The 14,259-nt window shown below is 38.1% G+C and overlaps 1 protein-coding gene across 4 annotated transcripts in view; it reads right to left on the bottom strand.

Moving 5' to 3' along the window:
• LOC101742301 (hemicentin-1) overlaps window positions 1-14,259 on the bottom strand; it is a 166,132-nt gene that overhangs the window by 40,501 nt on the left and 111,372 nt on the right. For 3 of the 4 annotated variants that reach the window (XR_009976694.1, XM_012691255.4, XM_021348680.3), the window contains exon 3: window positions 1,478-1,681. Coding sequence is in view for 3 of the 4 variants with exons in the window: in XM_012691255.4 (XP_012546709.1) it covers window positions 1,478-1,556 (79 nt within the window). In the remaining variant the exon portion in view is untranslated. The remainder of the gene's footprint in view (window positions 1-1,477; window positions 1,682-14,259) is intronic. The other variant, XM_012691256.4, reaches the window with a different exon arrangement.

Raw genomic sequence — 14,259 nt, 5'->3', positions numbered from 1 at the left:
CCATTAACGGTGCTTTTAAGTACCACAAGCACCGGTCACCGTCCTCGTCGAACCGGTCGAAGGGCTCGACGAGCGAATTAACCCATAGACACAGCCGACTGAGTTTCTCGCCGGATCTTCTCAGTGGGTCGCGTTTCCGATCCCGTGGTAGATTCTGCGAAGCACTGCTCTTGCTAGGGCCAGTGTTAGCAACACTCCCGGTTTGAGCCCCGTAAGCCTACCTACACGTTAGGGTGCAGCCGAAATAGCCTCTCAAGGCTATCAGCATAGGTAGGAAGAAGAAGACGGATGCGGTTCCATTGGTCACGCGTGCGAACTTTTTTTTTGTTGACATCTAGTGCTTGGTTGCATTGCCAACTTGCAGACACGAGATAGAATTCTGTGTTACATTTCATTTGTGTTACTATTTTAATGTTGTGGCCTAATGGTTAAGACGTCCGGTGTAAGCGTATCGAGCGATGCGACGATGCCTGTGTTCAAATCCCGCTGGCAGGTTTCATTTTTAATACAGAAACATAATACGTATTTAATAGCCCGCAAATTTACTAATTCGCTAATTTAATAATTACTAAGAATAGAAGAATGTAGAGTTTATTAATAGGTAACTAAAGAAATCATGAAAATTAATAAATTCGATTTACGAATAGACGTGAAAATATAAATTAATATTTTTTCGAATTCCGTATGGTAATTTATTCAAACTTATCTTGAAAATGTCGTTAGCGCCATTCAGTCATCTGTCTTGTGTTTTATGATAGCTACCGCCACACACGTATACTCGCAGATAATGGTTTTTCGCGTTTCTTTTTATCATACAATTTTGTTCCTTCATCATGAATATTGTTTGTAAAATACTTGTTAGAAAAAATGTTTACCTAGAAAGTTTTGTACTTTTGATCGAGAATTTTAATCAAAAAGTCACATCACACAATACGAGTAAAAAGTCCAAAAGAGATTCCCACAGGAAACATTTAGTATTATTATCCTCTGATTTCCACTGTTTTGTTAATGCTCTCCGTATTACCGAATTTTTTGTTCTTCATCGAGCTGGAAAAATGGGCGGATCGTTGGCATCTACTGCGGTGGGGATATTACTCTTGTGATGATTATGAAATTTATTGCCTATATTAACTCAGTAAGGGTTATAACCAAATGAAATACCTATAAGGACCAAAAACGGATGAACTAAAAGAGACACTAAAAGAAGGAACAGAAAAGTCCATTAAGTTATTAAGTTCGCCTTTATACTGTTTAGTATATAAAGTTATAAATAAATAAATAAAAGTCCCTACCTATGGTCACTTTGGATATGCGGAGACATAAGCCCGTTTGTAAAACTCATGCCAAATCCCTATGCAGAATGATAATAGGACATGCTGCGACGACCTTACTTAATGTGGGATAAAGGTATGAAAAAGAAGCTTAACGAGATTAAGATAGATCTGTTCGTCTTATTATTAAATGTTAGTTAATTTACCGTCAATACCGGGTATGAAGGCGCAAACCCGAGTGCACAGAAGCAGCGTTGCGTATAGTAGCGTCGACACGAGACGCATCCTACGGTCCAACCATGCTCCCGTTCGCTTCCTTCATTCGTCAGTCGAAATCTCCATCAGAACGAACCATAGCCAGCCGCCTGAATAGTCTACAGAAGTCTACTCATGTTGGGTAGTGAGATTTTCTGTAACAAAACAAATTGACATTTTAATTAATTGGAAAATATCATTTTACTGGTGGTAGGACCTCTTGTGAGTCCGCGTGGGTAGGTGCCACCGCCCTGCCTATTTCTGCCGTGAAGCAGTAATGCGTTTCGGTTTGAAGGGCAGGGCAGCCGTTGTAACTGTACTGAGAGCTCAGAACTTATGTCTCAGGGTGGGTGGCGCATTTACATTGTGGATGTCTATGGGCTCCAGTAACCACTTAACACCAGGTGGGCTGTGAACTCGTCCACCAATCTAAGACATAAAAAATAAATTGTTTTTATTAGTGACTAGCTGTACCCGTCCGCTTCCCTGGGCATTTAAAATTAACATTATTATTTCTCACCCCCACAAAGATTCTCATCATTAACGCCCCCGCAGCTGATGTAGGGAGTCCAACACTCATATAAATATTAGCCTATACATTAAGTACATGTATTTTTTACGTGGATACCGAGTTACAAGTCAATCGGATGCGTGGTTCAGTAGTTATAACGGAACAGCCGTAAAAACCACTGTAGATTTATATATTAGTATTGATTTTGGGCGTCGCCACTCAAGAACTTTCCGGCCCCAATGGCCATCCATTCTACGAGCAATGTGCCTTGCCCACTGCCACTTCAACTTCGCAATCCTTTGGGATATGTCGGTTACCGTGGTTTTCCTACGAATCGCCTCATTTGTGGCGAGGCTTGAGGAAGGCCTATGTCCAGCAGTGGACGTCTGTGGGCTGATAGAAATTTGGGCGTCTTAGAAACCCAGTCTATTTCTGCCACGAAACAGTAATACGTTTCTGTGTGAAGGGCGCATCAGCTGTTGTACTATAGAATTTGACTAGACTTGGAACCTCATGTCTCAAGGTGAATGGTGGTGTTTGTTGACTAGACTTGGAACCTCATGTCTCAAGGTGAGTGGTGGTATTTGCGTTGTTGATGTCTATGGGCGTTAGATTTCTGTTACTAAGCGCCTGGATTGCCTAACTTTACCTTTCATTGTATGTTAATGTATGTTAAAGTCTTTTAAGTCTCATAGAAATATATTCATTCTTTATATCTTCGGATTAGTCTTTCGCAACGTCTACTAGATATTCCGGCGACTTAATACGTGTTATGAGCTCCTTCGGATACATCATGCGGTCTCCCAGACATGATTAGAGAAGCTCATAATTGCGGGTCGCATAGAATGCAAGCGCGCCATGGGCAGAAGTGGGAAAGATGGTCAGATCTAGTAAGAGAACTAGTTGGTGGTAGTCTGTACCATGCGGTCCATGCCACCCATGATCGAACACAGTGGACGAACGTCACATGTGGTCACGATCCTCGGCAGTGAGGGAACGATATAGAACAAGAATACGAAGATCGAAGAGAAAATTCGACATAATTACTACAGTGCGCCGCGTAGGGCATCGGAGACCTACACAATGAAGCGGTAGGCAGCGGATTGGCTCTGCCCCTGGCATTGCTGACGTCCATGGGCGACGGTAACCACTCACCATCAGGTGGGCCGTATGCTCGTCTGCCTACAAGGGCAATAAAAAAAAACTTGACAGTGAACGTGTTAAAATTAGTATTACAGTTTCAAACCCGCCCTTATTGCCCAGTTTTTTTTCCTACCTATACTGATAGCCTTGAGAGGCTATTTCAGCTTTACCCTAGCGTAGGTGAGCTCTCGGAGCTCAAAGCGGAGTGTTGCTAACACTAGCCCTAGCAAGAGCAGTGCTTCGCAGAATCTACCACCGGATCGGAAACGCGGCCCATTGAGGAGATCCGGCGAGAAACTCAGTGGGCTGTGTCGGAGGGTTAATTTACTCGTCGGGCCCTTTGTCGCAAGCGACGGGTTCGACGAGAACGGTGATCGGTGCTTGTGGTACCTAAAAGCACCGTTAATGGATCGGGAGGATCCGTAATAACGTGTATTGTCCACACTAGTCTCGTTCAACTAAGGAGTTATTCACCAATATATTTTAACTTCGTGCTATTATGCCAATCGTCGGAAATAATGAAACGGCAACAAAGGAAGCGAGATTCAATCGAAATAGTAGTATTTAATTACGTTTGAGTTTTCCAATGTATAAGAAATGTGTGATCATCATTTACAAGTGAATATTAACGAGAAACGCGCATCGAAATACCGGGTACACCCTAGAAACCCGTCTTAATAAAGTTACAACAATACGTTAATCTGCATTACAGTTAATATTCGAGTCACGTTGATGTTTCGTGCAAAACTATACTAACACTAGCCGACCCGGCAAATATTGTTTTGCCATATATAAGATTTCTAGGGAATTTCTAGTTTAGAAAAAAAACCTAACTTATTGTAAGTGAGTAAGGATGTGGTAAATGAGTGAAAGAGGTATGTAGTGCTGTGAACGATGAGGGAATATATAATAAAAATAAAAAAACCTCATTCAACCACATAATACCTCATAACAAAAAAAAAAGTCCAAATAAAAAAAAATATGTTAGGGGTGGACAACCCTAATCACTTAGGGGTATGCAAAATAGATAGTAGCCGATTCTCAGGCTTACTGAATATGCATAAAAAATTTCATGAGAATCGGTCAAGAGGTTTCGGAGGAGTATGGGAACGAACATTGTGACACGAGAATTTTATATATTAGATTGTCGATATGTTTGCACATGTGGTTGTTTGTCACTTAATCGTAATAAAATGTAGTCGGCGTCGTGGCGTAAAGGATAAGATCGCCGGTGCATTCGTATTTAGCGATGCATCGGTGTTCGAGTCCCGCTGAAAAGTACCGATTTTTCTAATAAGTTATGTTTTAAAAAATGCTCTTCATTGACTTTCAGGGTAAAGAAATGACATCGTGTAATTAAAATCAAACCCGCAAAATTATATTTTGCGTAATTACTGGTGGTAGGACGTCTTGTGAGTGTGCACGGGTAGTTACCGCCGCCCTGCCTATTTCCGCCGTGAAGCAGTAATGCGTTTCGGTTTGAATGGTGAGGCAGCCGTTGTACTGTAAAAACTGAGACCTTACAACTCATATCTCAAGGTAAGTGGTGGCATTTACGTTGTAGATACCTGTGGGCTCCGGTAACCACTTAACATTTGGTGGTCCGTGCGAACGTCCACCCACCTAAGCAATTAAAAAAAATACATATTTCGATAAAATTTCACACAAGTATGGTCTTTAACCCGGATGAAGATTATAGGAGAATTTCGCCATGATACCTCACAACTGGCAATGCCGGGTATGTCTGATATATCAAATACGACAGAGTGTCCGCTGGTATAAACCAGAAAGGGTCGCAAGCTACTTTTTGTCACGAGGAAACAACAGAAAAATTTACGCGAGCGAAAACGCGGGGCACGACTTGTGTTAGTTTAAACATAGATTTAATCCTGATTGACAGTAAACGCTTTAAGATAAACATTCTATAGGGACCCGCTCAGCTAAGTATTGTGAACATAGTCTTGCTTCAAATATTCATATTTTACGGTACTTCTTCATCCACTGAGAAGGTGCTTTTGATGACGATACTCGTTAAAAAAAATTATATTCTCAACTACAAAACTAAGACTTCCTCCTATTTTACTATGACGCATTTGAGACAGGGCGATCGCGTCCAGACTACGACTCTGGAGTCCTGTGTCAGCGACAATCTATTTTTATATAGTGTTTTAAAAAAATTGTATTTTTAATATCTTTTAAAAAAATATTATGTAACTAATAACATTTTAAATAAATATAAATAAATATTAATAATAATCAGCGGTAATTTATTTTTATATAGTGTTTTTTTAAAATTGTATTTTTTATACCTTTTTTGGAAAACATTACTTAATATGCTTTTTGGCGGGAACGCGAGGAGTGAAGTTCGGTGATTTGTTTTATTTTTTGTCTATTTAGTGTTTCTTCAGGTTTGAATGTGTAATAACGGTGGTTGATTACTGTTTAATATCTATGAAAGTGCACAAATGTGGGAAATTGAAACAAAACCGCTGGAACGTAACTTCACAGGATCCTCCAAAAAGTCCACTGAAAAAACTTCAGTAATCTCTTACTGAGGTTATATTTCATCCCATATCATCTCATCTCATTTCATTTAATTTCATCCCAGCTGATTAATGTCTTAAATTAAGCATCTTCATTTCATTTCATTTCACTCCATATTATCATTTTTCACAAAAATAAGAATATAAATTAAAATAAGACATGACCTAAAGGTCTTAGTTACCAGGTCGTAAAATCCCTTAAAAATATATTAAGTAGTAAGATTTTAAACATAATTACAATAATTTATTTTATTTCTCTCTTAAAGGTATAGTACAAATACAAATAGAAATTAACCTTATAATTTATTTTGTAAACCTTTGAAAGAGCTGGAGTCTGTGCTAGGTTCAAAGACCTTTATTACTGATCTCCAGGCTCCCTCCTTCTTATGATAGATTAGGTTAGATTAAGTCGTGAACAGATGCTGCGGACTAGTGTTGTGAGATGTGATGTGAAAATGTCGGATAATGTGAAAATTCACGCAAAAGACCGGGAATTAAATTGATACACTTTAGTACCATAGTACGAATTACCAACCAGTGGATCAACAAGACGATTGAATCCAGGGATATCTACATTATTCTGTTACAAAGATAATAAACAGAAATCTTTACTAGTTCCTCGAGTTTTTCGACAAATATTTATTGTAAGCTCTTTGACCACGAGGGACACATGATCACATTAAAATTCTGATGATAATGAAACTAATTTAAAAGTATTTGCAAATACAAATGTAAATCTAAGGTCAGATTCATAGCTTTTTTTGCTAAATTAAAACATTTTAGTTTACGTAATTTTCTTATTAAATATTTAAATAATTATAATTCTTAAGAATTCTTAGTTCTGATTAAAATTCTCTAATTCAATTATTAATTTAGTTTATAAAAATGGTATTTCGTTAGTATAACATATAAATATAGTGCACATATAAATTTAATTACAATTCCCCTCCTCCGTGCGTCGTTTTCCTCAGTGCTCAGGGTCGTGACCTTTTCCATTGCTGCCCCCAAAGCCGGATGAGAAAAGAGGAGGGTTGGCGTCGGTATGCCACCTACCCGGCCATAAAAATATAACGTCGAGCAATAGGCGGCGGTCAACTATCCCGAACTAGGGCTTCAGTAGCCCATAGGAACTAAATCGCCTCTGAAATTCTGCTATGGAAGGAGCAGGAACCCACCACAATTTTTTTTTATTGCTTAGACGGGTGGAAAAGCTCGCAGCCGACCTGGTGTTAAGTGGTTACTGGAGCCCATAGATATCTACAACGTAAATGCGCCACCCACCTTGAGATATAAGTTCTAAGGTCTCAGTATAGTTAATTACAATTATAACAAGGTTATCTTGTGTGTATTATTTATTAATAGCCATTTGTTAGCGGTTTATAATGCTGGTGGCATATGCATACATCGTAACTAGCTGAAAGTTTTAAATATACAAGTCCAAGTTTGACATAAACTCAACTGGACTGAAGTTACCGAGCGCGAAATTTAAAGGCAAAAGTTTGCACAAATACATATTATTATGTTAGGGGTTAAAGTGTGAAATTGCCGATTTGTATTGAAAAATTGAAATTCGTTTATTTTTCCTTACGGTTATCGTAAAGAATCCACTTTTCAGTACATGTCACAATGCGATCGAATATTCCTTCATTTCTGTATCGATTCAACAAGGCAACATAGGTTTCAACACGCGTTTCTTTCTGCCGATCAGTTAAATCATCACTGGTGGTTACCATTTACTGGTGGTAGGACCTGTTGTGAGTCCGCGCGGGTAGGTACCACCGCCCTGCCTATTTCTGCCGTGAAGCAGTAATGCGTTTCGGTTTGAAGGGTGGGGCAGCCGTTGTAACTATACTGAGACCTTACAACTTATATCTCAAGGTGGGTGGCGCATTTACGTTGTAGATGTCTATGGGCTCCAGTAACCACTTAACACCAGGTGGGCTGTGAGCTCGTCCACACATCTAAGCAATAAAAAAAAAAAAAAAAAAATATAACATCAGGCACCCATTTTTCATATTTTATTGATTTGACGCAAATGAGTCAATATTGTTGGTAAGGTAACGTTAAACCATGCCGCAAATTCCTGGGTAGTTTGGCTCGGATCGACTTCCACCACCTCGTTCAATTCATTGTTATTCATATGTGCTCTTCCACGTGGCTCGTTCTTCAAATCAAAATTTCCATCACGAAAGCATTTATACCAAAATCGCACGATGCGTTCATTAGCAATCCCAACATTAATATTGCGAGCTGTTTCTGCAGCGTTAGTTCCGCGTTGGAACTCGTATTCAGAAATCACTCAAATTTTCGAAGTATTCATCTTTCTTGTCTAAGTTGAATAAAAGAAAACAATTGAAAGTCGACAATCGAATGTTGCACATTTTTTAAAAGAATAACCCCATAAGTACCATTTGAAAAAGGTTTCACTCAAAAATCTTAAACTATGAAGGCTCTATATCAATTCGAAGTACCTATTACAAAAAAAAAACGGCAATTTCATACCCCTATTATTCCAAATAACTTGAGATACAAGACTATTTGCGACTATACGATTAATGAGATTAAACTGAAGTTGAATAATATGAAATAATAAATAATAGTTTAAAAAAACTAAAAAGTACGCTTTTATAGAAAACCCAACTAAAAAATAGAAAATAAATTTTAATAAATTTAAATTAAACAGTGTAAGAAATTATTAAAATTTTTTAGTTTTTTAAACTATTATGTATTTTTCATTTTTTAGATGAATTTCAACTTTTTCAATTATATTTTTAAATAATGAATTTAAAAATATAATTGAAAAAGTTTTCGAGTTAATCCGACGTTTTGAAGGGGGTCATAATCATGTTAAAAAATTCCGTTACATACTAACATACATACGTCTGAAGCTAATAAAAGCCTATTAACGTGATAGTTTAAATCGCAAAATATAGAGCTGAAAGTCACGTTAAGCATTTCGCGCAACTTCAGAGAAATCAGTCGTCTGTAACAACGAAAAGCTGCGAGGGAAACTTTGTGATGCATCGGGAGGACCCGCTTCGTCTTCGTTACATGGAACATGTACTGGTTAACGCAGATGGATCGATCTTATCTTTGGGCCCGTGGTCTGCTCCTTACATCTGCAGCTACAGCTCTCTTCCCGAAAAAAAAAAAGATGAATCGACGTATACTATTGTAATATTCATAACGGGATTTACTACTTTCACTGCTCCTAATTACTAGGCAGCGCTATTTATTACTACGAGGTTAAATATGTAGATACTTAATATTACGTTCTACAATGTTGTGACGTCATTGTTCTATAAATAGTTATGAGTTTATTTACTATGGGCATACGGCCCACGGTGAGTTGTTACCGTCACTCATGGACGTCAGCAATCCTAGGGGCACAGCCAAGCCACTGCCCACCACTGAGCACTCTATGTAAGCCTCTTTTCAAGAAAGACAGGTCATAGCGTTCGGGAAATACTGTAGAGGGGAGCTCATTCCAAAGCCAGATGGTACATGGCAGAAAAGATATCTGGAAATACACTGGACGAAGGCAATGGTTCTAGGTAGTATGAATGAACTCTGGCGGCGGGCTATGCGATGTTAAAATAGAAATGATGGTATCATTTCAAACAATTCCTCACAGCACTTCCCATGGAACATAGGGTACAAAATATAGAGAAAAGCGAAGTCCCTCCGCAGACGGAGAGGTTCCAAACGATCTCTGAGAATGGGATTATCGACAATCCGAATGACCCTCTTCTGTATAGAGTCAAAAGGAAATAGCTGGTATATATGGGAGCCCCGACCCAGAGGAAGCAATTCTCCACGCGAGGCCTAAGTCTTTGTCCAGGCGTGAGGTGTTGCTTCATTCTGTTGAAAACTCCCAATATTATTAACAACAACCTTGCTTTGCCCTACAAATTACTCCGAAATTGGACATCGCTCGTAATATCGACTCCAAATGTCCCAATACTCATGGAAGGTTGCAGTGATACTTGGAATTGCGGCACCATGACAAAAGGTTCCGTCTTCGCTGTGAGCACGCAAACCTGTGTCTTTAAGGGTCGAATTGAGCTAAGTATTCCTACTGACAGAAGGAATAGACAACTCCATTTTTTTTCTTACCTAAGCTGATGGTCTAGAGAGACCAAATCAGCGTCACCGGGCTAGAAACTCCATTTCCCCGAGCACCACGTTTTTAAGTCAGTCCGAACTGAAATCAGAATCAGCATAGCTCCCAAGGTAGAGGAAAAGTGAGAGGGCTGTTTCATTTTAGTTTATTCCATAAACTTTTTATTTAAATCGTATTTAGCTCGTTTATATTGAGTGATGAATTTACGCATGCTGACTTAATATGACGTTATGTAACCAAAACACGTGCCTGCGTATTCCCTCACCTCCGTATTTATATATAGAGGCTTAACATTACGATTTCTTGTATTATGCAAATAGGCACTTATGCTCAATTGAATACATCCCGCCGGGTCGGATTACGCCGGAACGACAGCTTAAATTGGCTTCAGGCTAACCCTACTAAAGTAAATAATCGATGTAAATAGGCAATATAGTCGCCCGATTGTACCAAGTTCATAAGAGATGGTTTGTGGCTATTTATAATATAGTAGTTAGATCAAATTCAAACTATTTATTTCGATTTAAATGTCACCAGACACATTTGTTTAATACGAAAACATGGGGGGGGGGTGTAGTATAGAGCACTGCGTTCTCAAAGTGTTTGAAAGATAGACTCTTGACCCAAGATGGACGAAGGTATTCACGTTGTGATGTGATAACCACTTAACACCAAGTCAACCGCGAGCTCGATCATCCACCGACAAAAAAAACATGGCGCTATGAAAATATCAGTGTTTTATTTAACATGCCAAATAGTTTTCATTAATCATTCAATTTCATTAATCATTAAATAGATAAAATGTTTGGACAAGTTTGATCAAATATCGTAAATTATTCGTTAAAATTATTTAATGGTTTTTTTTAACATTATCTTTTCTTATGGAAGGCGTGTGTACTAAGCTACTTAAAGTCCGTTAATATTATTATAATCGTAATCAATTTAAGAAATAAAATGCGTATTTATCGAAACTAGAGGTCCCGCAGTAGTCGAAATTCGACTATAATTAACTGGAATTGTAAGTTTGTACACTATTATGTATTTTATACTTCTATAATCACAAATTTCGCCAAGGCTACTCTATAAAAAAATATTAATAAAGAAAAACAATATTTAATCTATTCTCAATTTGACAACAGACGTCAAGAACAAAAGTTTGACAATAAATAGTATGCATGCGTGTGTGCGTCAAATACATGGTATGTATGTTTTCTTTATTGATTTAATGTATCTTACATGCATTATTTTAAAAAAAATATTAGAATTGTGCACTTCTTCTCTATATTCTGTATAAGTGTGACCAATTTCATACTCCTCCGTCCGCGCAATTTTCATAAAAAGGGATACAAAGTTTTTGCTTCACGTATTAATATATAGATTTATTAATCAATTTATTAACTAAAATCTAAATTCACTTCTGTTGTTAACAGAACCGAAATTCAAACACAGAAGTGTTTTGTTGAATTAAAATGACATTAATTCTTTTCAACACAACTATAACGCTGTATGTTCAAGTAACGTTTTAGCGGAATATAGTCATAACCGCGAAAGACATAAAGATCATTTTCGATTAATTTACTTACTGGATAATCCAACGATTTTTGAGTTACGAAACATCTCGCTTCATACGATTAAAGGTGGCAATATATATTTATTAGTAGAAATGATAAATGAGTGCTGACTTCATCAAGTGACTCATCGTTTGTGTAATGCCTGATGTGTGGTCGTCTGTTGTTTTGTTCCCAGGCTCGATGGGTATTTTCTCATCTCTTTTAAACTCGTGCAGTCCAATGCTGGAGACTATATCAAGTATGATTGTTCAAAAAGAGCAGCCGCTGTTTATTCCCGGTGATATTGAAATCGACTCAGCTAATCGGATTTTCATGATAATAGTTTGAGAAGCTATAAATGTAAAAAAAAACACGTGTGGCACTCGGGGACTGCCGCGGTATAGCTATTGCATGGCATTTTTTATCAACTTTAACAATAATAATTTAATATTAAAACAATAATAAAATAAAACCACGCTATATTTATAAACATTAACAAAAGCAAAACATTAACTGTCCCCTTCACACTCAAAAGCTAGAGCGCGCGAGAGAGAGATGGGCAGACTTTTCATGATGCGTATGCAGTGCGACGTCACGCCGCGCGCTTACTCACAAACACTACACAAGCGCAACGTGTGAATGTGTTGAACGCGAGCTACATGGTAGGCGGAGTTAGGTTTTATTTTCGTTACGGAATTTCTTGATTCGGTCGCCGGACTCAAAGCCTGCGATAAAAGCTATGCAATAGCTTAAAAGTGTTTTTTGAACACGCTTCTATAAACTTGTTTTTTTTTATTTTGCCCTTGTAGGCAAACGAGCTACTGATGTTGAGTGGTTACGTGGTTGAGTAGTGTTGAATAATTTTTGAACGTAATCTGCAACGACCGTTTGATTAAGATGAAAATTTGTACACGCGTCAAAGACCGATGTCAATACAACAATTTTATAATTTCACTCCAATGTCCTGACCAGTACCGACAGGATAAAAAAATGAAATAATAATAATTATTAGTTTGGTATGTCATTTAAACTTTTCTTTTTAGTTTTTTTATTACTTTTTTTTTAAACATTACAATTTAAACATTATGTATCGGTTCGTTTGTTCTATCTCGATAAAATTAAAATATAATAAAACTAGCAGCCCTAGCTAACCGAGCAACCCTACTACTAAATCTGCATCATAAAGTAGCTGAATTATTGTCAAGGGTTATATATGCTCGCCAAATATTTACGGAGCAACGGTTATAATTCAGTAAACCTACATAAATTTCATGTAATTTTTCTTCGGGTTTTCCGCTTACGAAGGGGGAAAAAACTGTCATACAGTTCTGTTCTCTTAAATATAGCGTCCATATTCTGTATACAATTGCTGAAAACAAGATGTAGTGTATGTGTAATTGTTAATTTGTTCGATAATTTTTTCGAAATCATTACGCGGTGCTTATACATAGATCTTCTTCGTGTTTCGTGCGACAGAGATAGCGCTCTACGAAGCCGATTGACTCTTAACAAAGGCCGAGGTACAATATCTATCACCGGGTACTGTATATGGATACATCCATATTTCCAATTTCAAAGGGCAGATCTCTAGTTCGATGCAAAAACCGAATGTTGTTCGAAATTTGTAGGTAAAAAACTTAACTTCACTCACACACGAGGGTTAATCTTAGTTTTGTGTTTATCGTCCTGTCGCCAGACATTATAAGTGATGGTAATGACATCGGTAACCCTATTCGTCGAATTCGACAAAGAGTTCGATGTGTAACCTAACCCATGCATCAGCCCGCTGAGTTACTCGCCGGATCTTCTCAGCGGGACGCGATTGCGGTAGTAGATTCATTCGCGAAGCAGCTGCTCTTGAGCTGTTAGGTCTCCTTTGGAGGCGCTCGGGCAGCTGTTAACAAATCCCACCCCTCCTGGCTGAGCTTTTGCTCGACCATCTGTCCTGGTGAAACTGGTAAGGCCTCCGGGCCACCAGTAATCGTTCAATCATAAAAAAGCTAGTAACCTGTAACAAAATACGAAAGTAGGATGAAGAATATTAAGTCCTGTAATGTGGGCGTAAAAGTTTTATTGTGTTGAAGATGATCTTGTAAGAAATCAGGAAATTTAAAACAGGCCGATGGGAGATATCACTGTACTTTCTAAACGACTTCAAAAAAGGACGGGGTTCTCAATTCGACGCTATTTTTCATGAGTGTTGTTATCTCACATCTTTTTTCTGAGTGAATCAACCAATTTTGAATTTTCATTTTATTTGAATGTTAGTGCTTCTCATTTAATTTTTTTACATCGAATGGGGTCTTACAAATCGTTCAAGGCGGTGCGTTTGTGAGCGAGGTACCCTAACGCCTCCCAGCGTAGAAGCTAAAGCAATTAATGACGATGACGACATAGTTATGGACCAAACTAAGACTCTAATGTATCTAATTTAATATTGAATTATTTAAATACATAAATTAAAAATTAGGTAATTTTAATGTTTAAAGTTTGAAAAATCGAAGCATACGATTGCGAGATGGCGTCGAGTTAAAAGTGCTTGTTCTGGTAAGAAAAGTGAGTTTCTATACCCTGTGAGGCCAGTGAGTTTCTATACCCTGAATACCTCTTAAATCCATTTTTAATTGTTTGGACGGGTGGACGAGCTCAGGATCGACCCGGTGTTAGATGATAACAGGAGCTCATCAACAACGTAAAAGTTAATCTCCAACTTGACACAAGAGTTCTGGGTCTCACTTTTATAGTACATACAATGGCTGACGTACCTTTCGACTTGAAACGGATTACTGCTTCACGGCAGAAATAGGAAGGGTGGTGGTACCCACCCGCGCGGACTCACAAGAGGAGTCGTCGTGGCCTAACG

The sequence above is a fragment of the Bombyx mori genome, chromosome 25 (assembly GCF_030269925.1).
Source record: "Bombyx mori chromosome 25, ASM3026992v2".
Classification (NCBI taxonomy): Eukaryota; Metazoa; Arthropoda; class Insecta; order Lepidoptera; family Bombycidae; genus Bombyx; species Bombyx mori.
The sequence above is the reverse complement of the archived record's forward strand: the minus strand, read 5'-3'. Positions and strand labels throughout refer to the sequence as shown.